The sequence below is a fragment of the Carica papaya genome, chromosome 3 (assembly GCF_054855325.1).
Source record: "Carica papaya isolate Zhongbai chromosome 3, ASM5485532v1, whole genome shotgun sequence".
Lineage (NCBI taxonomy): Eukaryota > Viridiplantae > Streptophyta > Magnoliopsida > Brassicales > Caricaceae > Carica > Carica papaya.
The window spans coordinates 162860-187874 of record NC_142311.1 but is presented as its reverse complement, the minus strand read 5'-3'; the positions used below and the strand labels follow the sequence as shown (position 1 = coordinate 187874).

At 37.1% G+C, this 25015-nt stretch overlaps 4 protein-coding genes and 1 non-coding gene across 9 annotated transcripts; 1 reads left to right on the top strand and 4 right to left on the bottom strand.

Moving 5' to 3' along the window:
- Positions 1 to 91: 91 nt before the first annotated feature.
- On the bottom strand, positions 92 to 5303 carry LOC110815319 (shaggy-related kinase 11). Its single transcript, XM_088214746.1, has 13 exons — positions 5082 to 5303; positions 3978 to 4148; positions 3759 to 3851; positions 3281 to 3340; positions 2916 to 3188; positions 2593 to 2667; positions 2272 to 2328; positions 2039 to 2179; positions 1917 to 1967; positions 1375 to 1470; positions 1208 to 1291; positions 650 to 752; positions 92 to 548 (listed from the first exon to the last, which is right to left on the bottom strand). Exons 2-13 carry the CDS (start codon positions 4089 to 4091, stop codon positions 466 to 468), a joined length of 1230 nt encoding a protein of 409 aa, XP_088070872.1. The 5' UTR covers positions 4092 to 4148; positions 5082 to 5303; the 3' UTR covers positions 92 to 465.
- A 342-nt stretch (positions 5304 to 5645) lies between these two features.
- Positions 5646 to 13046, bottom strand: LOC110815317 (RNA polymerase II subunit B1 CTD phosphatase RPAP2-like protein). Of its 4 annotated transcripts, XM_022043057.2 has the most exons (8): positions 11114 to 11799; positions 9587 to 9622; positions 8780 to 9405; positions 7845 to 8501; positions 7547 to 7758; positions 7204 to 7467; positions 6378 to 6536; positions 5646 to 6053 (listed from the first exon to the last, which is right to left on the bottom strand). In XM_022043057.2, exons 3-8 carry the CDS (start codon positions 9369 to 9371, stop codon positions 5949 to 5951), a joined length of 1989 nt encoding a protein of 662 aa, XP_021898749.2. In that variant the 5' UTR covers positions 9372 to 9405; positions 9587 to 9622; positions 11114 to 11799; the 3' UTR covers positions 5646 to 5948. The 4 variants fall into 4 exon arrangements, with proteins under 4 accessions (XP_021898749.2, XP_021898751.2, XP_021898750.2 ...); XM_022043059.2 differs by lacking the exons at positions 9587 to 9622; positions 11114 to 11799 and adding an exon at positions 12828 to 13046; XM_022043058.2 differs by lacking the exons at positions 9587 to 9622; positions 11114 to 11799 and adding an exon at positions 11806 to 11931.
- Positions 12520 to 18042, bottom strand: SPT16 (global transcription factor C). 2 transcript variants are annotated; one of them, XM_088214745.1, is made up of 4 exons: positions 17859 to 18042; positions 17662 to 17765; positions 14212 to 17486; positions 12520 to 13063 (listed from the first exon to the last, which is right to left on the bottom strand). In XM_088214745.1, the coding sequence occupies exon 3, from the start codon at positions 17458 to 17460 to the stop codon at positions 14263 to 14265; it is 3198 nt and encodes a 1065-aa protein (XP_088070871.1). In that variant the 5' UTR covers positions 17461 to 17486; positions 17662 to 17765; positions 17859 to 18042; the 3' UTR covers positions 12520 to 13063; positions 14212 to 14262. The 2 variants fall into 2 exon arrangements, with proteins under 2 accessions (XP_088070871.1, XP_088070870.1); XM_088214744.1 differs by having other exon boundaries at positions 14212 to 17476.
- A 2112-nt stretch (positions 18043 to 20154) lies between these two features.
- Positions 20155 to 24438, top strand: ACLA-3 (ATP-citrate lyase A-3). Its single transcript, XM_022043307.2, has 13 exons — positions 20155 to 20295; positions 20463 to 20598; positions 21083 to 21259; positions 21370 to 21531; positions 21663 to 21743; positions 22039 to 22090; positions 22554 to 22668; positions 22804 to 22885; positions 22980 to 23075; positions 23192 to 23293; positions 23398 to 23514; positions 23627 to 23743; positions 24215 to 24438. The coding sequence occupies exons 2-13, from the start codon at positions 20500 to 20502 to the stop codon at positions 24284 to 24286; spliced, it is 1272 nt and encodes a 423-aa protein (XP_021898999.2). The 5' UTR covers positions 20155 to 20295; positions 20463 to 20499; the 3' UTR covers positions 24287 to 24438.
- Positions 24439 to 24746: 308 nt separating this feature from the next.
- On the bottom strand, positions 24747 to 24820 carry TRNAI-UAU (transfer RNA isoleucine (anticodon UAU)). Its single transcript has one exon. It is a non-coding gene; the product is annotated as a tRNA-Ile (tRNA).
- Positions 24821 to 25015: the final 195 nt, after the last annotated feature.

Here is a 25015-nt window from a genome sequence, read left to right as displayed (position 1 = left end):
TTCACACCAAGCAAAGTTGATCAGTACATGCACTCTGGACATCCAGGCACCAAGCTTTTTTAGACAAAAAAAAAAAGAAAAATGCAACAACTTGAAAGGTTACAATGCTGCCATTCAAATCCTCTATAGTACACACAGCCAACTCCAGGCACAAACATTTAAATAAACACTAATTCTGTCTATCCTGGGGGAGCACCAGTACAGATACAACATTAAAGATGAAGTCTTGTCCGTCTGCTATGGATGTTACAAGCTGCTGTGACAAACTAGTAACAGGGTAATCAGAATAATGGTTGCGGCCTGGACAAAGATTAAAATGGCATGTCCCTACTCTGAATTTTACATAACAACACAGGTGATACTACTACAAGATAGCAGGGATGAAAATCAAATATCACAGATAAAGAGCTTTCACATGGGGAAGAATACAGTTTGCTGCTTTGTTACATTTTTCGTCCCATCACATCACAATCCAAGAAAGGGACATTGCTTTCTTGCATGCTCTGGTATCAATTTCACCAAAATCTCCACAGGCACACCCTTCAGTTCTGGTTGACAGGAGCAACATCATAACAAACATTTCTTAAAAATTTCACATGGGTATTCCAGATTTCGAAGGAAAGCAACTACTTTTAATATGATTCCTCACCATGAGATTTAAAGTTGAACAGTGGTGGAATGAAACGCCCATTTGGCAAACGAGTGTTTGGGTCACGTAGCTCATCAAAAAATGGGTGGATCAAGGCATCTAGCTGCAATCCAAGTAAACATGTAAATAAAGAGCATGGAGGACACAAAACATACAAATGAAGAAAAACAGACATGAACCAGAACTTAAATCACTAAAAGATTGTGTTGTCAAAACAATGTAAAAAAGGATACACGTGAAACATTTTAGTTCTTCAAGAACAACCATCTCTCGGTAAACAAATTCTTTTGAAGAATATCAAGTGTTCCCTTTTTAAATAAAAAATAGACTTCTCCAGCAGAAAATTACTAGTTTTTGTTAAATATGCCTAGAGCAAACAGGTTACAAATTGATTAACTATCCTGATATCAGGGTAATCTCTTTCTCCCTCTTCCCAGATTAACATAGAAGTTGCTCCTTTTCCAGATATAAGAAAAGAGTGATATCACATGTAAGAGCTACAAAAAGAATGGCAGGAGGGAGAGAGAAAGGAAATGAAGGCAGGTTTTATACACTCACAGCAGTACATCGTAGGTTTGGAGAGTATTGCAATAACCTCGAGACCAAATCAACAGCTTCAGGAGGCATGCGCTTGTGAAATATCTAGCGAGACAAAAAATTTATATAATTCTGCAGTCCAGTTTTAGCAACAAATCACAGCATATTGATTATAATATCTTCAATACCTTGTGCCATGGGTGAGCCTTGATTTGAGGAAATTTAAATTCTGTATAGTGAGGGTTCATGCATTTAATTTCCTCCCTTGTTGGAGTCCCCAAAACCTACAAACAATTCCACAATGCATCAGAAAAAAACCATGTATAGGCAACTTTTCTTTAAGGGGAAGAAGAAAGGGAATGAAAGGCAGCAACTTAAAGAAGCAACCATTATTACTCCAGTAACGCAAATGTGATCAGACCAACTGGAACTAATGCAAACTCAATGGATGAATCTGACTTTCCAATATAAGCAAACAATGATAAGATCTGGTGTTCAAAACACAAGCCGATTCAACACCAGCAGGGACACAACATCGTTCTAGTAATCCAACTTTGGAAACATACACAAGGAGAGAAACATGCACGAAAATCCTGATAGATACATGCATTTTGCTAATATACAGGGGAAAGTTCACCCATCCAAAAAAAATTCCCACAGGCTGAATGTTTTATAACATAAACAAGATATTACACCACTTGGTTATAAACTTCTAAGATATGATGACTACCTTGATAATCTCAACAAGCTGATCCACTCCACTCTCACCCGGGAACAGAGGCTGAGACAAAAAAACTATGTTTGGTAAATAGCCAGAAGCGCAACAACTCCTTGTATGCACAAATGTCTTACCTGACCAAGCAGCAATTCAGCAAGAACACAGCCAGCAGACCAGATGTCAATAGCTGTCGTATACTCGGTTGCTCCAAATATAAGTTCAGGTGCTCTATAATACCTGGAGCAAATATAGGATATATTTGGTTCCCCTTTTACCTATCAAAAATTAAATGTAATACTTGAGCCTTCCATTTGAGATCACTATAAAATAATTAAGCAAAAGTGAGTACCGAATAAAGAAAACCTACCAAGACTTTTGCGCTTCCAAAATCACACAATTTAACCTGGTGAGTATGTGGATTTACCTGTGCAGGGAAAAGAGAGAAAAGACTTAAACAAGGGCTGAATCAACAAACATATCCGATAAAAGGGAGGTTTAATAGCCAACTTCTAATCCAAAGGTAAATTGCTAGTTTAGAATAAGCTAAAATCTTAATAATCAGATGTCGAATTTTGAGATACTTTAACTGAATGTTCAAGAACATCTAAGCTTAAAAATGTATTCAGTAAGTACAGAAAGAGATGTTGGTAAGGGCACCACTGACAACTACAAAGATAGGAGTTCGTACCAGAAGGTTTTGAGGTTTGATGTCCCGATGACACACTCCAATACTACGATGGATATAAGACAAGGCTCTAAAAATCTGCCAAGGAATAACATAACAAAGGTTAACTTCTAAATAAATTATTCTTGTCCATTCCAGAATTGATCTACCAGAATTTCTAAGAAAAACCAATAAATCATTTTAAACATGGGGTTCTAACAACAAAACCAAAAGGAAAAATAAATTGAGAACTAAACCACCTTGAATCAAACAGGACTTTTGTCCTGTTTTCAGATTAAAGCAACAAATAACAATAAACACAGTAATTACAACAAACAAAACTATACCTGGTATGTGTAAAGTTTAACATATATAAGGGGCATCCTCTGATTCAATTTATTGTAGTGTTTGATCACACGGTGCACAGTTTCAGGGACATACTCGAGTACGAGGTTGAGATAAAGTTCATCCTTTTCAGTTGTTGAAAAGAAGCAATGCTTCAAAGAGACAACATTTGGATGGTCAAGGAGGCGCATGGTTTGTAATTCACGGTTCTTGTACCTCTTATCTTGAAGAACTTTCTTTATAGCAACAGTTTCACCTGTCTCCAGGCACTTTGCCTAATTCAGAAGGAAGACAGCTAGTAAATTGGTGATAAATATAACAAATTTTGCACCATCATTTGCAAAAGAAAAAAGACAAGATTTCTTACTTGGAAGACAACACCAAATGATCCATGTCCAACAACACGTTCAGCCATGTAGCTTATTGTCTGCAAAAAAAGGATGAATATAACCATGTTAGAGAACACTGGAAGAAAGAAAATTACAGAAATAGTACCTTTTAACCAACTCAATCCTAGCATATATGAAAATTACAAATTCTACATGGTAGTATTTGTAGATATCTGTCAGGAATACATTATTTCCACGGCAACTTTTTCCTTTTCTTGAGCACAATAATTTCTAAATTAAATATGGGATTCAATATCACATGCTTGTGCAGAGCATAAGCACGTCCAGCAAAACATTTTCCCCACCCAAAATAAAATATTACATGCTTGTTTTGGTTGGATGATTACGTAGATAAGTGGCAGCACGAATTAAATAGTGCAACAATCTACAGTATTTAACAATAAATACTGCTACCTGTTATGTGCCATAAATGTCAAAGAAACTAAACAGCCATACCTGCTTTGGTTGGCCATTTCTACCACCGATAGTGGTCACTATTATATGACCCGTCTCTGTCCCATTACCGTCAACTATAGTTGCTTCCATTTCCTAGAGAAAAATTCAAAAAGATTAGTGGACTGGAGGAATCGCAATGTATTTGGACATCGATAGGAAGACCCAAAGAGCATCAAAAATGACAGAAAAGTAGATATTGCAAAACTGTATGGTGCATACTTTATCATCTCTAATTTTCATGTCATTCATCTCCTCGGGTAGCCTATCAACACCAGCAGCATGGCCACTGGGATCTCTCAAAACAGAAGTAGGCGCCATGCCTACTGAGGCCATATGTAGGACAAAAGAGTGTCCTGAGCTTGTTACTTTTCAAGAACACCGAGCATCAAACTGCAGTAGATCGTCAACTAAAAAGTAAGAACTACATAAACCATATTACAGTTTCTGAATCCATTCAGCTTATCCATACTATTGAACGTATATGTTGAGTGGGGCATACACAAAAGAATATGATATTCACATTAATAATCTCCATTATTTAACTTCTTCCCTCCTATTACACCTAGCTAGTTAGGTCAAACTAGTGCACACTATCACATCTACACTTCAAACCGGACGAATTGACTTCAGCTACAGCTTAGCGCAGAAAATTCAAAAATTTCAGGCCTTTTCTCTCAAAATTCCTCCTAAATTTAAATAATAATTTTAATATTAGTAATAATAATGATAAGTATTTCCATGTAGGCTAGTTACAGCTGAGTGCATAATGTACCTAATATGGGTAAAAGTTTCTATCTTATTTGGTTCAATTTCATTAACAATCAGCTTTCAAAAGAAAAAGAAAAAAATCATTAACAATTAGCATTCACATAAATTATACTTCAAAATACGCATAGGCAGTGCAAGACGGGCAAACATGTACGAAAAGAAACCAGAGAGGAAGTTTTATTAAAAATAATAACAATAATAATAAATAAATAATACACAGAAAAGCATAAATCATTGAAAAATAAAAAAAATAAAAACAAGGGTTTGGGAACCAAATGAAGAGAAAAGGGGAGTCCAAAGACCTAACCAGGAAAACCTACAAATTCTACTTCCAAAAAACAGAAAATCCGCACATTATAAAGAGCGCCAAAGGAGCGGGACCTGAAATCCCCCGACACGATCCCTAAAGATCCAAGATGCAAACCACCAAAAAGATCCTAGGAAGTAGAAGATCCAAATGGAAAAAAGGCCTCACAGCTAAAAGTAACGACCCTTCTCAAATACCATAAACGCAAAGGAAGAAAAAAAAAAAAAAAGGGAGGATGAAAAGCGTACCGACGGAAGCAGAGAAATCTGGAAATGAAAGAGAGGAAGAAAAGACGATCAGGAAAAACGGCGTCGGTTCCTTGGAATCGAATAATCGAGAGAGAGAGAGAGAGAGAGAGAGAGAGAGAGAGAGGAATCAGAAGACAGAGAGATAGCCTGAAAGATCCAATCTTTTATTTTCTTGGTTATGTGGAGGCTTTAGCTTTCACTGTTTTCGTTTTCGTTTTCGTTGCTGTATTTTTTTTAAATTATATTTAAAATGAGCGTTTGCTTTTTTTATGTGGTCTGTGCTATAATGCGCTGGTGACAGTCATCAAAGACGACGAAGCCCCCCCAAAAAAAAAAAAAAAAATGGTGGATAATGTTAATAATAAAATCTTTTGTAATTCTAATTATTTGACTCTTTCAACTTTCTTAAAGCCGAATAAATTGATTGAAAATATTATAATGCATATTAGAATATTTTTTAAATGTTTTAATTGGAAAATATTTTGCTTTTCGTCAGCCATGGGAAGGAATCTTGAATATATTCGGGGAATAAGATTTATAACGATTGGAGAAACAATGATCCTCTTACAAAAGTCAAAAAGGTGTTTAATTATTCAGAGACAAATATTATACTTTTAACAATTTTGCTTCAGTTCTCCAGGCTCTTTCATTTAAGAAAATTAAACCCCACATAGCTTCAACATAGTAGTCCCCACAGAACTGCATGTTCCTGCCAGCCTCCCTCTACTCCAGGGTGCATTTACAGATTTATAGTTTTAATATTTCTATGAATACGTACAGTTCGTTCAAGGAAGGAAAGGATTAGGTGTGACTGACATCCCCGTAGTTTAATTACTACTTCAACAAGAAAAAAGAAAAGTTCCTGAATTAATCCCCACTTTGCATGGAGAACTGAGGTGCATGGCCAAGCGGTATTAGGAGATCCTTCATTATCTCATACTCTTCCATGCTCATCTGCGCACCATTCAAGACCTGTTTCATCACCACAAAAATATATTACTCAAAATCTCCCAACATGCAACAATATATAACTCAGGAATAATCCTCACAAATAGAAACTCAGCGATAGCAAATCAAAGTATCGCTGCCCCTAGTCCCATTCCTCTTTGGAGAGACTTGGCCTCCCCCCAACAGTTGAGGCATTACAAATTTTATTCACTTGATGGTTCACATCAGAAAACCAGTTTCCTCACCCTGGTCTTGAGCAACATGAATTCCCCAGTTATCAACAAAGCTAATATTCATTTTCTCTCTTACACCTTTCCCCCTATTAACTTAATTGTTAAAAGGCCTCACCTTATAAAGCAGCATCCTTCCGTTCGTCATGTAAGGAGAAATTGCAGGGATCCGACACACAGATAAAGCGTCCAGAAAAAGAAGAACAATAACTTGCCAATGCTTCATTCTGAATGCCGGAAGTGCATCAGTGAAACACATTGTATCCAACAAGCACCCCTGTACAAGGAGTTTCCGGTGATACTTAATCAAACAACAAACAATTTTACTTCATCCAAAATTTGTGCATACTTGAAAGGAACAAATGGCAAAAGAGCTTTTCCTTTATGTGAGAAATTAAGGTTACAAATTAACTTTCATAATGGAAATACAAGACATTCAACCACAAGTACATTTTCTTTCCATTCACTGAAAAATCAAACATGGCTACAGATAAACAGTCATACATAGATGAAACTATGTGAGCACAAACTGACATGTAGAACATGCTCTCAATGAGATATCTAAGACAGCAAAGAAAGTTCCCACAATGAACAATAACCATCAACAATTATAGAAACAGAGAAAACAATAAGGTCAAACTATTTAGGAAACTGGCAGGCCTGAACATTATAGAGCAAAACCCTTTTTAAGCCATAGCAGCCTCCATGCAATACATTAGATATCTGGAAAGGATATTATTGCAAATGCCTTGAAAAATATGTGCGTCAAAGGACAGAGTCATCCCTATGAAAACTGAGCGATGACCCACATATACAGCGTTGAACTCTAAAAAGATATTTAGCAGTCCCTATTCTTTAAGACCTGAATCAGCATCCAGTTTTAACTTAACATAGTAGATGAAATATGAAAACTCCAAAAAAAATAATAGGACGAATATCAGTACCAATCCCTTCTCAATATCAGATATTGAGGTTGGCAGCCCAAGATCAGCCACAAGTCCAGGCAGAGCCCGACCAAGACAACCAGCAAGAGTTTCCTTGATTTCAGAAGAACGACCATCTCCCAGGACAATCTTCCGGGGGTACTCCTTCCCATTAATAAAAAAATAATCCTCATGAAAACTTTCATCCTTCCCATAAATATAAGCCAAAGAAGAAGATGTTATCCATCCAAAGATTGTGTTCCACATTGTTGCAAAGGTTGATAACTGGAAGGTAGTAACAATAGAAGATCAATCCAAAACAGAGTATTAAACAGTTGCACTATAAAGAGTGGTCACGACTTACAGTTAAACTGAAATCCTCTGGTGGAGCATCAAACCAAGAATCTTCAGGGTCAAATACATCAGAATGTGGAATTCCCGGCTTTAGAGGCCACTTCAGAGAAGTTGGTTCAGGCTCAAGCATATCAACATCCTCCACTTGCTCTCCGTCATCAACAGGCTCTCCGCCATTGATATCATGCGGGTGTGGCAATATAATTATCCCAGCTTCAGACACTGGACACAGTATGCATTATGATACAAGATTTCAGAAAGTCAGAAGTTAAGAACAAACCATCAGAACTCAAAAAAAAAAGACATACCAATATCACTAACATCTGAATTCCCAGAAGCAACAGCCTCCACTGCCTGGCTCAATGCTATAGCACACGCTTCTGCTGATTCAAGACGTGCCATGCTATCAACGACATACTTGTCTACACCACCATATGCCTGCGAGTTTACTGTTGTATCTTTCATGTCCCTAAGCTCACAAAGCTTACCACTTCCAACACAATCAGTTTTTTCATCAGCCCAAGTAACTGACCGACCAAGTTTTTTTGCACCAGAAGATTTGAGAGAAGGTTTGAGCATCCCACTTGATCCACCTGCTTTTTTGAAAAGAGACCTATTTTCTTCTTGAGCATTATCCGTAACAGAACCATCATAAGTTTCTTCAAATGTATGCTCATCTTCTGCAATGATTTTAACTTCCCCTCTTGATTCTTTTGACTTTCTACCAGAATCTTTTCTACAAGGAGCAGATGGAGATTCTGATACAACAGCCTGCTGCTCCAAATCTCTACAAATTCCTTTCATTTTTTGTTCTTCAAGCATCTTAGTAGAACAGGCCTCTAATAAAGCCGATCGCTCATTAGAAGTTCCATATTCGTCACTGGTGATTATAGCACTCATGAAACCCATCTTGTTAATGGGAAAATCTTCCCTGGTACTTGGCTTAGCATGATTAGAATTAGACTCTGCAATAGTAGGACAATACAGGATCATATTTTTCTGAACAGAGATGAAAAATTGGCAGAGCTTCTGCAAACTGAGATGAAATCTGCACTCATACTATCAATTAAGACCTAAAGAATATAACAAAGTCTAACCGGCAGAGAACAAGTACTGGATATAATAAAGTGCAACACTAGAAACCAAAGAAACAACAATTGATAGGATGCTTAAAATCCCCAAATGACCCTCCAATAACAAATTAGCTTCACTGAAAAACAGGCTCAATATTAAACAATTATACCATCTTTGCTATATCTTGCATGTGGAGCCTTGGATTTACGGTCCCTTTTTGGAACATAGCCTTCTACTGCATTAGAGGGCCCCAACCACTCGTCCAAAGGCACTTCCCCAACCTTTGTCTCTGTATTCTCCTGAATCTTCAGTCTAGACAACCCAAGGTCCCCAATCTCCTTTAAGTCCTCTGCAGAATTATCCAAACTCAAATCTTCGAACATATCTAGAATTTCATTTAGTTTAACTGCATTCAAGATTGAACATCGCTCTTCCTGCAAACTCCCTGAAAAAGCGCGACTCTCAATGAGACAACTTGAGGAACAAAACCTTCTGACCTCCTGTAAGTCATAGACTTTATGCTCCTTCAACGAAATGTGGTATTTTCCCTTTCTCTGAGGATCAGATGAAAGCGAATTGTTGCAGAGAGGGTAACCACAAAGGTTTGATATTGTCCGCTCAGTGACAACATCTTCATAGTCACTACGAGACATCAAGGAGCCAGCTGCAAAGAGCTGAGATTCATCTTTAGTGCCATCCAGAAGAGAGAGCTGCAGCTTGTATATTGCATCCTTAATGCTGACTGAATGATCCTTGGACATTGTGGACTAGCACAACATATAAACCTAAGACAAACTGTGGCAATTAAGAGAAAGCAAAGTATTAACCATTAAGTACTGTATGAATTAACAAAGTTTTCTGAAGAAAATCATGCTACATATTTACTCAGCCAAAAGAGGCATAGAAATTTCAAAAGACAGGGATCTTTAAGCTGATTCAGAGAGAAGTGTATGCCATTCGAAACTAAAATGAATACCTAAATTAAAACAAATGTGAGGACTTAATGGGTTCACTGCAATAAAAATACATGAAAGAAGGTAAGCATCAAGAAAAGCTAGTTTACAAGAATTCTCAACACAGAACTAATTAATGCCGAAAAAACAAATGACATCCAACTCCAAACCCCAAAAGGTTAAAACAAAATAGTATAGAACATTGTTATTTCAAAAATATAATACTAATTTGTAGAGAAAAAGATAGTTGATAGTGCCACAATATAAGCGACAGCAAGCCTTCTCAAATTTTTCATAGATTTATCATACCCTAAGCATCCATCTGTCTCAAAAAAGAACAACCATTCATGATGATTCACCTTTATCTAGCTTACAAGCAGTAAAGACCAATAATAACCATTCATCGTTAAAAAATAATCAAGTTCGCCTTAAATAAGCCAAAAACAAGTAAAATAAAATCTAAACAAAAACAAAAGTGCAACTGAATTCACTTTTCATTGAGTATCACCAATCAACTAGGCAAAGATAATAAAACAACCAAAATTGCATAAGACCAAAAAATCACAAAGAATACACTTTACAGAACTCAAGACTCATCAACTTTTATGTGATGCAACGTCAAACCAGAAAGAAAGAACTCAACTAATTTCTCCAGGATCTCCAAATCACTTCTCTATCCTTTATTTCATCTTTTCATTCCATACAAAGAATCCATGGGCCAAAACTTTTTCTATACGCACCATGACGCACACCACAGCATAACCAGTGATTACCCATTCCTAGACATATCCTCCACATACTCAGCATAAACTTTCTATATAGCAATAAAAACATCTTTTTTGTGCTATGTAAGAAAACGCCAAAGGTAAATGGATGACTATAATTTACTTGATGACTCAAAACCAAGAGGCAACCCCGATAGGATGGGATTAACTAAGAACAAGAAAAACAAGGAAAGGAATGAAAACCAAGCAACATGAAACTCGAATGCACTATGAAACAGAGAACTGAGAAAATCTTCATTAGGGTTTTGTGCAAAGAGGTTTTATGTACGCCTAATGAAAAGAAACCATGTTAAAAAGCCCTGGTGTTAATGCACGCAAATTAACCCGTTTTACAACTAAAAATCTTGTATCCACTATCCAAACCCAGAACCCTGTAACTGAAAATACGGACCAAAAGAGGGGGGTGTTAATGGAAGTCAGGAGAAGAAACGCGTATCAGCATAGCAGACATATCCAAAAGACTTGCTGCCATCATGTAAAGAAATTAAGAACATGTTTATTTTGAAGCTAATGGGAAATTATGTGATATTTGAAGAGGGTGATATAAAAAGGGTAACAAAAATAAACTAGTACATAATCAGAATTTCAGAGAAAGGTCATGGTAGATTTAAGAGTTTCATTATCCGATATTAAGCATTTGGGAAAGACACATCAAACAAGGAGAAGCTCTGTTCATTATTTATCATTAGCATGGAAAGAAATTTCAAACATGATGTCAATTTAATTCAGGTCATCCCGTGTTCTCCAAATAAACTAAGCATATACCGTTCCCGGTCTGAACTGCTTAGCTGTAGGGTCGAAAGCCTCCCTTCTCCTTCCAAATGCACTCGATTCCTCTTCGCCCCAAAAACCCTATCTAGACTCTCTCCTCTCTGGAACCGCTAAAATTATTCCTCAAAATCGAGTCTCTCTCTCCTCTAAACCCTCTCGATTCTCGGCTCTAGGGCTTGTTAAACTCCTAAAATCACTTCCCAAATATTTTCTCTTCCCGTAAAATATCTTCCACTTTTTGGAACCCAGAAGCCTTGTACTTGTTCAGACTTTCCTCCTTTTTCCTCTTCAAATCGCTACACGAAACCCTAGCCGCTTCCCCTTTTTCCTCTTCGAATCACACGCTCATCTTATAGCCGCAGCTCCTCTCTCTCTCTCTCTCTCCCTTTTTTTCTCTCTTTTCCCCGTTTCGGTCTTGCCGCTCTCCCTCTTCTCTCTTCCCCTCTATTTGTGCTTCTCACTTCTGCCGCCTTCGTCAATCACTCATCATCATCAGCCGCCAATGCTCCCTCCGTGATTCCCACCGACTTTCGTCTTCTGCTCAGGCGGCGCCCTCCTGCTTTCGCCTCTCTCTCTCTCTTTCCTCTTCTTTATTCAGCGACGCCAAAAACAAAACCCTAAATTGAATAACAAAGAAGAAGAAGAAGAAGAGTTGATGTGGAGTACGACTTTGATTTAGTAATTACCATCCATATATGTATGTAATATAAGAAGGTTCGCCCACCCTGCCCCGATCATTTGTTTCTTCCACCCGAACCTACTCCATACAACTCTACAGTTTTTGATAATAAAAAAACATCTTATAATTAAACTTCTCATACAGTTTATTAAAGTACAAAATCGACGTTCTCTCGTGACCATCAAATTTGTTTTACTTTTTTAGCCATTTTAAATATAATATTTAAACAATCGCTTGTAATAATTTATTATTCAATAAATGACTGAAAATTTACTATAAATTAATTTCAAATCACAGGAAAAAATAGTCCCATAATCTTAAAATGACATTAGAATTACATTTTATAATAGCAAAGAGGACTGCAGTCTGATTCTTCCTGTAAACCGATGTTGAATCATTTAATTTAACCCATAAATTTCATTTAATATTTATATATATATTCCTATTAATCATCACAAATAATACAAAATTTTAAAGGTCTATTTCTGATATTCGTGACGATCATATCTTTCAAGAGCTTTTAGACTCTCCCCTTTTCAAAAAATCTGAGACACATGTTTTATTAAGGAACACATAATAAATTCTACTCTAAATCGGCACCACCAAAAACAAGAAGAACATTTCACACACTTAAATCAGCTTCGGAGATTTTCGGCTCTGATTTTAAGCAAAATGATACTCATGCACTGACTCAGATAATGAACTATTTCCACAACCGACAAGCCTACAAATCAAGATTCAATTGCTGCAGCTTGTGAAGTCATTCCAAAATGCCACCATGTGCTGGAGAAACAGGAATGGTTCTGTGGTACAATTACTAAACCCTCAAAACAGACAACAAATATTACTCTACCTCTACCTGTAACCTAGCTAGAGATGCCAAGTGGCACTTGAAGTGGGGGTTTGATCCACCCTCCACTTTAACCAGTGGCTCAAATCCTAAAACATTCATGGCACAGTGATACAGTCCGCCCTCAGTCGCATTTTAAACCAAAAAGAAAGGGAAAGAAAAAAGCTAAACCAAACTACCTTCATGATAGCTGTTGAATACATGCTATTCCCCAAACTTCTCATACCCCATGTCTTGAGAATGGAAATGGAACTGGCGTGCCATTTCAATCTATGGCCTTGACTTTTAATACATGCTGTTGCGAACCTTTGTCTTACCAAATATTCCTCAGGTAACCTACATACTCCACCACTATCGTCGCACACACAGCATGCCTGAGTCCACCACCATCAACCAGTATTCACAGCCGAGTTACCTAAAACAAGTATGCAGCAAAAAACAAGGCTGAGAACAACAAAAAACAAAAACATAACACAAGATTCATCGCATCACAGCTAACCACAAAACCAACCTTAACCTTAATTTCAATTAAAAGTAACAAAACTTCCCAGGTTGCACACTGAAACTGCCACTAAAAGAATAACAAAAGTTCTAACAGCCATTTCCATGTGTGAAGATGCTTACAACAAACCAACTAAGTAAGAAACAGTAAGGGACCACAAATTTACTTCTTCGGACAACCAATCAGTTATAAATCAAACATCGCAAATATGCTTGCCAAACATACTAGGTCCTCTCACATGTGATTGCACAAACATCTGGGTGCCAACTAAAATTTAAACCACCAAATCTATGAAATGGGAGAATCCATATATGAGACTTTACACCCTGTTAACCAGACAACCCAATTTCTTGGCAAGTAAACAAACAATGTTACATCCAAAAGATGTCCTCCAAACTTTATACTGTCGCCCAAATATTTGATTAATATATTTTTAAATTGAATATCTTTTCCAATAGCTACAAGAACATAGTATTCTCTATGTTCTCACCTCCTTTTCAGCAGCCCAATACCATCATCAGTCACCACTTCACAACTAATATGTGGCTGCTACGATGCCAGATGATCTCATCAGACTACTATCAACCAAAAAGTCCTATAGTGCCCAATTTAACTCAGGGATAATACTGAGTGCCACTAAATGCTACTCTTCCATATAAAGGTTGTAACAGACCCAAACCCCATATATAACATTTCATCTGATAGCCGTAACATATTATCATCAAAATGTAAACTAAAGGATACATACACTAAAGGAATATGCAAACTGGAAGGGCTCTGGAGGCAAAACATGGTGCATAATATAACACCATTATTCACTAGTTTACACAAAACTGTCAGGTTTAATGGCAAAAAGTTTCTGACACACCATTGCATAAATTGGGACCTTCACTGGACCTCTGGTCTTCTTCACAAACCATACCCATTGGCTTCACTCAAAGAGGAATGGATAACACAAGAATTCCATGCATTCTGCTAGGCTACTATATTATACAAGACAAAGAAATTAAAATAAAGTACAGAAGACGACAAATGAATGAATTATATACTTAGTCACTCACCCAAAAAGTTGTTATGCTAGAAGAGCTACATGCTCTAACTGCCTATTGAATCTATCTCAACTTTGACCTTTTGGGAAGACTACTACTAGGACCAGCTCGAGACTTCCCAAATGCCTTCAGCTTCCTCCTCTTTCTCTCTTCCTCACTGTCTGATTCATCACCTTTCTCTCTGTCTGCATTGCTTGCTTCCCTTTCTAACTCCTCCCATGTTTTCCCTTTTTCCTCCTCTGAGTCTTCTTCTGAATCCTCCTCTTCATCCTCAGATTCTACTAATGATTCACTATCGGAAGCATCATCATCAGATTCAGATTCAGATTCCAAATCTGATGGCTCATAACCCTTGTCTGATTCTTCTGAGTTCTCAGAATCTGAGTCACTAGCTTCCAAGTTCAAAAATTCCCAACCTCCATCATCAATGAAGCTTTGTGGATCATCAGTGATTGTCTTCAAGATCTGCCTCCAGTTGAGATTCAACCTGCTCTCATAGTACTTGATATCAGTTGTGTCAAGCCATTCTTTAATGCCATCAAGTGAAGTTGAAGGGATTGAATCAATCCTAAGTACATCACGCTTGAAGTCCTTAAAGACAATGGTCATATCAAAATTCTTCTGCCCAAGACCAACTCTCTCCAGGTTCACAATCTCAATTTCACTCAAGGTGACAACAAGAAAAGGAGTCTCAATCAACTCAACTAAGCAGCTTGAAGTTGGGACTATGAAAGCCGAGGCCTTGTATGGCACCCCATGGAAGCCCAGTTCTCTCAAAGGCTGATCAAACTCAAGGTCTAGACCACTAAATTGGGGCTGCTGCCAAAGTTCATTCACACGATTCACAAAGCTCTGAAAATCCATGTTGACCTTATTTTTCCTATCTCTCTCCCGCTGTTCTTCTTCAATTTCATCTGGGTCATAGGCAGACCTCTTTCCACCTCCCAATGTCTGCACAACATCCATCACCTCAACATAAACTTGCACATCCTTGGTTTTTTTGTTCCCCACCATTATGTGATTGTGCAAGTGGAAGTGAAGAAGAGTTATCATTTCTCTCTCCGCTGGCTGGAAAAATGAGTGCTTTATATTCGCGAACATGATATCCACACGCTCGTCGGGCCTAGTAGTAGAGAATCGAAAACCATTTACATGAGCTTCAAGTGTTCCTGGAATCTTTCTTCCACGACCTCCAAAAACGGGACGAATCCAAAGGTCAGGCAACCTTATTGGTTTAAATTTGTTCCCTGCAAGCTGAAGTTTCTCCTGTGTAACCAAGGTTGCCCTCTCAGCTCTTTCAGATTCTCTGGCTACAACTTGCCGTCTTAGTGTTTTAATCGACTGCACCACTTCACTTATGTGTCTTGGGTCCTTAGAGCGGAAAGAGACCTCCTTCAAATAAATAGCCCCTTGGAATTTCAAGGAGTTTGTGTCATGGGGATTAAAAGGAGTCCCAGGAACATTAAATATTATGCGAATGTAGCAATTCCTATTGGTGTCTTGTTGGCTAGAAACTGTCCTTATTGTAGCAACATGGAAGGGGACCATACTTCCATATATAGGCAACAGCACAGACTCATTCTTCTGGTCGACCTGAATCATAAAATCTTTAGGAGGGGGTAGATCATTAACATTCTTGTAAGCAACCAAATCAGTAGAGGTCTTTGAAGCTGCACGATGGTCTCCTGCTCCATTTCTCTCACCAGCAAGTCTCCGAGCAGTTTCTTCATTCTTTTGTCGTGCAAGCTCTGCCTGGTGCTGCCTCCGAAGCTCCTCCTTGGAGATCTCATGATTATCTGACCTGAGCGTTGTCTTGGACATGAAAGCCTCTGATTTGACCTCAGCTTTCGCTCTTGACTTTTCTTCTTCTTCGTCATCCTCCTTGAATGAGTAAGCCACATCCTTAACAGCTTTAGAGCACTTAGAAGTCAAAATCTCTGGATTTTGTTGTCCGACAATAACTGTATCTGCCAGTAACAGGGCAAAATTCGGACTTTTCCGATTATTACTCAGGTTCTGTAAGTTCTGGAAACCAAGAGATACATTAAAAACCATCTCCGGCTTCACAATTCTGTCATTCTTCGCATTAATATTAAGCCCTGACTCACGGAACTCAAGACCAATGCCTGTTCCAGCAGATTTAGTCAAATTGGGTAATAAATTCGGTACGTCCTTCTCAACCACAGCAACAGCAGCTTGATAGGCAGCACTTACCTTATTTCCAGGCTTCAGTGCATTAATTGCAGCCTCATGAGCTTTGAGAAGAGCCTCATAAGCCTTGATCTGAAGGGAAGTGGCGTCAATCAGATAGGTCCTAGCAATATTTGAGCAGTAACTCTTATATCTGGCACCAACTGCACATAATATCACACTGGCGGAATCATAATATAACAACTCATCATTGCTGGCAGCACTAGGCCTGAGATCAAATTCCCCTCCACTCTGAAATATTGGCGGGTAACATATATCAACATTTTCTGCCCTCAGCTTCACTTTGGCCTTTGAGGGGTCCAGTATGGCTTTCTCTGCCTCATCCATTAAGTGAGAATGAGTGACTTTCTTTTCTTCGTCAATGACGCTCTCAAGTGTTGGAACCACAACATTGTTCATTACGTTATAAGTTAGATAAGCAGCCTTTTTAACATTCAATATCTCAGTACCGTCCTTAACAGCAAACAGATCGGACAACCCATTTATCATGTCAACGAGCTGAAATCCTGCATTTTTCAGTTTATCAGACCATATCTCCAAAAGATTTCCTTCAGGTGTCTCTCGAGCCATGTACCCAACAAAAAGAGAATCGTTGCCGTCATCCTTGGATTGTCCACGGATAGCACGGAAAATCGCATCCATCAGTCCAGTTCCATCGTCTGCTTTAGCCTTCACGTGCATCACGACAGTAGCACCTACAGCCTCCTTGGCAGGCCTCTTGACAACTTCAAGAAGCCAAGCCTTCTTCTGGCTACACAAGAAATGGATTTGCTTCCTCGAGAAAACTATGATTGTCTCCGGGAACTCGTATCCAAAAAGCCAAACGTTCAAAGCAGAGGATTTTAAGTACCTTAAATCCTCTGAAACAGGGGGTGTTGCTATTGTGAGAACATCGGAAGAGCCCCAGAGATCAACTTTGTGATTATTCCAGTGTTCATACAAGGTTTTCAATCGTGTGCCAAAGCTCTTGAGATCAATCGAGTAAGGATTCCCAGGTCCAGCAGCCGCCCCGTTAGGAGGGTGGGCACTCTCATTCCGATGATCTTTCATTGAAATTGTAATCTATCTGCAACAGGCTTGCGACATAAGAATTGATCATTCTAATGACAAAAATAACGAACGATAAACATGAATTCTTTTAATTTATAGAAAAATATACAATAAGGAAAAAGGTCGAATTTCAACGAGTAATTTTGGCTTCGAATAACTTTTCAAGCACGTATTTCCAGAAACGGAACCGATAATACTCACATGTCCAGTCGGCACGGATTTGCGGTGTGGATATCCAAATTCGAAACCCGTAGCTTTCGACGCCGATTAAGGGAAAGATCTACTTCGGCGGCGCGATAAAAAGTCTTCGAGACAGAGAAACGAAGCTAGGGTTAGGGTTTTAGAGAAGAAAGATGAGATCGATAGAGATAAGAGAAAAACTAAAAGAAAATACTCACCGAAATTCAAGAAAAATGGCGATTGATAGTCGAAATGTCTATATCTAAACTAAATGTTAGTCTTCGAGTATGAAGAAGGTGAAAATTAAAGAGATGAGAAGCGAAGAATAGAGAGAGGGAGGAGGAGCGAAGATGAGAGTGAATTTGATTCAGAGGGAGTCGTGAGAGCGGTAAGCCTAAGCCCGAAATAAGAAAAGGGGAGTAAGCTCTGGCGAACAAGAAACATAGGCCCGATAGACTCGAAATTTACGAATCTTGCCACCGACTTTGGGCACGAAGTTACTTAAATACCCTCCTAATTTCCTTGTTTCACAGAAGGGTCCAATATCCGGACAAAATAATTGAGGTCCTAATGAGATGGGAAAGGGGTTTTTTAGTAAATTAACGATAACTCTGTCAGGGGCAAGAGGAATTCTATCCTTTATGGGAGGGCATTCTCGGATATCCAGACTCTGCGTAAACGGTGTCGTTTAAAAGGCAAAGAATAGGCCAAACGATGCCGTTTTTCTTTAGGGCCATCTGGAATAAAAATATGGCGGGAACCAAAAGTTCCACTCTCCCTTAAATCTGGCGGGAAACAAATAGACAATCGATTTGGTTAATCTATCTCGGATCAAATTCTATGAATGATTGGGATTTTTTATGCATTTTAACATAAACAAAATTCATTTAATTTAATAACAATTATGTCGTTTCAAACAACTCATATATGTTGATGTTAGAGAATTAACGAAGGTAAAATTCTATGTCTCAAATAATAAACTCTCTGTAAAAACTTTATTTAGCGTTGGTGTAAGAGTTTCAAGATGAAAACTTGGTCAATATCAATTAAATTTTAATAATTTAATAAATACTGAATATTTTTTTTTTACTTCATCTTCCATAGTATAATTTAAGAAAAATATAAAAATTAATCAATCTACGTTGTACAAATAGTTAGTGTTAAATAAATAATTTTGCATTTATTTTTTAAAATATAATATAATTCTCTACAAAATTATAATGTTGATACTTTGAATACTTAAATATAATAACAATGTACAAATATTTTTTGCACTTAATTTAGTTAGATTACAGATATATTGTCGAATGAATTAAACAAATCGTAATTGACTTAGACCAAATACGGCAAACAAATGAATAAATAAACTAAACTAGTGTAGTCAATACGACTAAATTTTTGACATTCTGATGGTTAAACCCTATAATCGACTTCACTTTTTATGCTATTTATTATTAATATAAAATTTCATAAAAATTATCATAATTAATATCATTTGTTTAGTTATTATTGTCATATCTTGTTTATAAAATTCTTAATAAGTGTTTATTAAATACATTACGTAAAAGTCTAATAATAAAATTAGTCAATATAACTCTAATTAATTAAATATTGAAGGTGAATGCAAAAAACTAATAATTAGTGAATTCAAGTGTCTAAATAACCAATGAAGTTAAAAATCTCTGACTTGTCAATTAAACAACTCGGGATAGGTTATTTATTTTTTTAACTTTATATTTCTCAATTTGTGTTAAGTTAAACTCTTAATATAAAATTATACGTTTAATTAGATTTCATATATTCAATAATTTGACTGAAAATGACAAAACTCAAATTCGGTCGACCAAATTCTATTTGCCTAAACCTAACTCGGCCTAATCTAAGTATAAGTATTAAACGAGTTAAGCGTATAACCTGTGAAAGTGACGGTCAATGATATCGGATATAATTACAAAGGGATTAATATTGTTTATGTAAAATTAACTTTAAAAACATTATATTTAGTCTAGTTAGAAGATGATGTGGAAATTTGATATAAAAATCATAAAAATAACATTGAAAAAATAAAATGCAATAAAATACTTGGAATCATATTTTCTATAAGAATGATATAATATCCTAATCTAGTAGTTGTAGTTGGTTCCTTTCACCCATCACTTATAAAGTCTCAAGCTTCAATATATATATATATATATATATAGAGATAGATAGATATAGATATTTGGATCATATTATGGAGATGGGCTCCTGCGTGGCGGTAATACCAGCCTTCTAAATGGCTAATGGGCAAGTGAAGGTCCAAAATTCTGGAGCCACAACATAAAACGAGTCGTTTTATTGAATAGCAGACCAACCCCTCTGCTGCCAACTAACAGGGAATTATTGTCACACCCAACCCACATGCTAACTGATTTATCTACCACCTACCTCGCCTTTCCAAAATTACCCTCCTATTTTCTCATAAATTTCCATCAGACCACCTCTTACAACACTCTCTAAGTATTTTTAACGACAAGGATGAATGTGGAATTAGGAGAAATGCAAGCAAGGAGAACGGTAAGTGTGCTTCCCCTCGCATAACGTCTCTTGCCCAAGTTGCTCGCCAAATCAAACCCGCAACGCTGGTCATCGCCATTCCCAATTTTCTTGCGTCTGGTACGCCTAATCGTCTTCTTCAACCCATTTTCTAAACTGAAAAATCATTTCCAATATCATTCAAGTAATTCTTTATTTTGTTTTATTTTCGGCCTACTTCAGAGCACTTGCTCGAAGGGTCTGGTCTGTCCAGAGCTTAGTTGCGGTTGTCTTGTTGTTGTTTACAGATCTTGAAAATTTTCAAAGTGTGGTGAGTTTTGTTCAATGGCCCGAAAGAAGATCAGAGAGTACGATTCCAAGAAGCTCCTCAAGGAGCACTTGAAGCGTCTTGCTGGAATTGACCTCCAGATCTGCTCTGCTCAGGTATGCGACTTGCCTCTCCATCCATTTATGTACGTATGATTGCGTCTGTCTTTATTATCTGTGGATTCGGGTCTCTTCCGATTCAGTTACTCGTGAATGAGTTGTTTTTGGAAGTTATGCTCCATTTTCCACGGATTGGTGGCTTAAGATATATATATATATATATTTCGTGGTTCAAGAGTTAAAACTGGCTGCCAACTTTTATCTATTTGTCTCAGTAATTGGGTTCGATTGAAATTTTGAAGATATTGCTTGCGAACTTGATGGATTTTGGTTGAATCTGAAACCGTGAATTTGAATGAATCATAGAAATAATGTTTGCTCGTGTTTTAGCTGCTCAGGAATTTGAAAATTTTGCTTCAATTATAGAGCAATCCGAGATAGATGCTGCTTGTAAAGTGGTTTCTTATTTTCGGAATAATAGCGAGGAGCTTTATTATTCTTTCAGTGAATAGATATGTGATATATTAGTTATATCCTTTAGGTGACTCAATCTACGGACTTCACAGAGCTAACAAACCAAGAGCCATGGCTTTCATCCACAAGATTGGTGGTGAAGCCTGATATGCTGTTTGGGAAGCGTGGGAAAAGTGGGATGGTGGCTTTGAATTTAGATCTAGCTCAAGTTGCAGAATTTGTCAAATCACGTCTTGGAGTTGAGGTAACCTCATTAATCAAGTGAAAACGGGTTATTTTTTGCTGTTTTATTTTTTATTTTTTTATTTTTTATGTGAGTTCATATTAGTACTGGTTTAACTGAGCCTTCGTAAGGTTGAGATGGGTGGTTGCAAGGCGCCAATAACAACCTTTATTGTTGAACCATTTGTTCCTCATGACCAAGAATATTACCTTTCAATAATATCTGAAAGGCTTGGATGCACTATTAGCTTCTCAGAGTGCGGAGGTATTGAAATTGAAGAAAACTGGGATAAGGTATAGCCACAAAGTTCAGCTCAGCTGTTTTCTGTACTTTCTCAATTCCCTTCAGAGGCCAACTTTATGATGTTACTGGCTGGTTGCAGCAAAAAATGTTGACCTAGAAATCTTGTTTCTGATTTGAGCAGGTTAAGACTGTATTTCTTCCAACTGAAAAACCTATGACACTGGAGGCATGTGCTCCACTGATAGCAACTCTTCCTTTGGAAGTGAGTTTCTATAACCTTTTCATAGTCTTTTCTGTCTTTCATACTTTTTTTTTGACATGTAGATGAAATTATGTTTGTCCTGGTGACCAAATAGTATGGGCACTTGCAAAGAAAATTGTGGCCTTCAGGTGATTGATCTATAGTTTCTACATCAAGTGCATGTTATTGACAAATTGACATGCTCATTGGCAGTTGACAGGAGCCAGTCACTCTTATCTTTTCGGTTTCTCATAGTTGAGGACTTCGTTTCTATTTTAATTATAGCATGTGCTGATTCTTCTTCTATACTATATAGGTTCGAGGGAAAATTGGTGATTTTATAATGGGTGTCTTCGCTGTATTTCAAGGTATTGAATGTTTCTAAGGTTTCAATATGTTATTCCAGTGCATGTTTTGGAAAATAATAAACTACATGATTTGTCGAAGGCATTTAGTTCTTTCCCTGTTAATCTATAGTGGGATCATTCTATTTCTACATGCTTAATAATTTTTGTGGTTATAAATGAATTTATAACCACAGTAATTAACATGTCAAAACATTAGCAACCTCTTTGTTTTGGATCATGATGAGGATTTTGGGAATGTTATAGATACCCGAACAACTTTGTAAATTCTTTTATAAATGGGTGGTACCCCCCATTGGTATCCTATTAATATATATTCATGCTTTTTATCTTAAAAAAAACATTAGCAACTCTTTTGCAGAAAACAAAGTTTCCCATTCATTTCACACTTTTTCTTTTTGTTGATTAGAGCAGCTTCTTAGAGTTGATAACTGTAAGCATCAAACTTCTATAAATTTTTCTACAGATCTGGACTTCAGTTTTATAGAGATGAATCCATTTACATTGGTGCATGGGGAGCCATATCCACTGGATATGAGGGGAGAGTTGGATGATACTGCTGCCTTCAAGAATTTTAAGAAGTATGTATAATTATGTGCTAGGCCATGATCAATTGATTATATCTATATATAAAGACCAATCTAGTATATCTATGTATAATTATTTTTACAAGTCCTACGGGATGTTTTTGTCATCCAATAATTTTATGCATTCAGGTGGGGTAACATAGAGTTTCCACTGCCTTTTGGGAGAGTTCTGAGCCCTACTGAGAGCTTCATTCATTCATTGGATGAGAAGGTATTATACACATTTGTTTGCTCATGTTAATGTGGAATTTGATGCTGCACAGTGCAGAGCAGAGGATTACTCAAGTTTGATCTTAATTTGACAGACAAGTGCATCTTTGAAATTCACTGTTCTGAATCCAAAAGGACGGATCTGGACAATGGTAGCTGGAGGTGGTGCTAGTGTTATATATGCTGATACTGTAAGTTGTCCAGCATGCTAATGATCTGCATTCCATTTTAATTTTACTGGATCATGTGAATAAGTTCTTTTTGCATTCTCAAGAATTCGATATTTGTTTTTGTTTCTATTTACTAGGTTGGGGATTTAGGCTATGCATCAGAGCTGGGTAATTATGCAGAGTACAGTGGAGCTCCAAATGAGGAAGAGGTTTTGCAGTATGCCAGAGTAGTTATTGATGTGAGGAATAGGATATTTGTCTTGTCCTATAACTTCTATTTTCTTTTATAGCAATTTGAGACACCATATATGATCTGGAAACATTTATATTTTGGATATTGCAGTGTGCCACTGCTGATCCTGATGGTCGTAAAAGAGCCCTTCTCATTGGAGGAGGCATTGCCAACTTCACTGATGTTGCTACTACCTTCAATGGGATTATTAGAGCCCTGAAGGAGAAGGTGCAATTTGGTTGATACGAGTTAAACTAGATGATGTTAACACTTGGTTTCTTTTTCATACATGTGGTAACTGTTTTTCCTCTATCATTTTCTTTTTCACTTGATCTGACAGGAAGCCAAGTTAAAAGCAGCAAGAATGCACATTTATGTACGAAGAGGTGGTCCAAATTATCAGATTGGTTTAGCGAGAATGCGTGCTTTGGGAGAGGAATTGGGAATTCCCCTTGAGGTATCGGTTTGAGTCTATAAAATTATTGTACAAGAATTGGGCTTTAGAAGAAACTGTAAATACTTTCAGTTTTTAGTGACTTTTATTTCTCCCTTTGCTTATGTTCCAAGCAATTAAATCAGAATTTTCTCTCCTGTTTCTTCACGGCTCTGATCGGAACTACTGAAATTTAATTCTATTTGTAAATTACTTGATTCGAGGAAAACATAAACAAGGATGCCGAAGTAATTTCATTTTGTCTTTCTTCAGTTCATTTCTAAATTTTGTCTGATTATTTGAAATCCACTTTGTTCTCTACATGAATGCATCTGAAGATGACTTATCGAGTCTGGAATCAAGTCTAAACACGAAAAACATAGATTGGCAAAACAATTTCACCTGTTTCTTGTGGAATCTATCTTTTCCTATCAATGTTGGCTGCGGTAACTTTTTTATATTTCTGGGTGAAGTATGTTACTTTTTCTATTGCAGGTTTATGGACCTGAGGCGACAATGACTGGGATCTGCAAAAACGCAATTGACTGCATCATGGCTGCCGCATGACTTCACTGTCCTTGGTTGTAGCTGATCCTCGGTTTAGATAATGAATGAATGTAACTCAAGGTTCATCAAGGGGAACGATTCTGCAGAAAGGTTTGGATAGAGTTGTTGTAAGCTTTGAAGGGATTGATTTCTGTGTTTGTATTATTTTTTCCTCTTGAAATTTTGGGACAATGATCTGTGCAATAAAGCACGGTGGTTGTGAGATTGTATGTGAAGCTATTAGTAACCTTTTGTGGTCCGACGAACGTATTCTCCTCCAAATTGCATGTGTATGGTGTTAAAGATATTATTACAATTATTGATGGATCATAATGAATAAAATCTGACTTTTGCTAAAAATTTTGACGTTTTAATTTAAGGTGAATCAAAAATACGTTAGGAATATAATTTTATTTTATTTTATTTTTTCTTAATATTAAATATTAAATGAAGAAGAAGAGTAAGAATTTTTTTAAAAAAGTGGTCCCGGCGAGGCTCGAACTCGCGACCTCCGGCTCATAAGACCAGCGCTCTAACCAACTGAGCTACGGGACCATTTGTATGAAGACATTTAAGAGAAAAGCAGGTCGGAAGCATTTTCCTTGGCCGCCGATTTTAGGATCAGTGATTTGATCCCTATAAATACAGTAGTTGTTTGTATTTCATCTCTGCGTATGAATACGAAGCCAATGAAGAATAAATTCTGATTAGAGCAATCTCCGAGTTGATTTGAAATCGCATAATATGTTT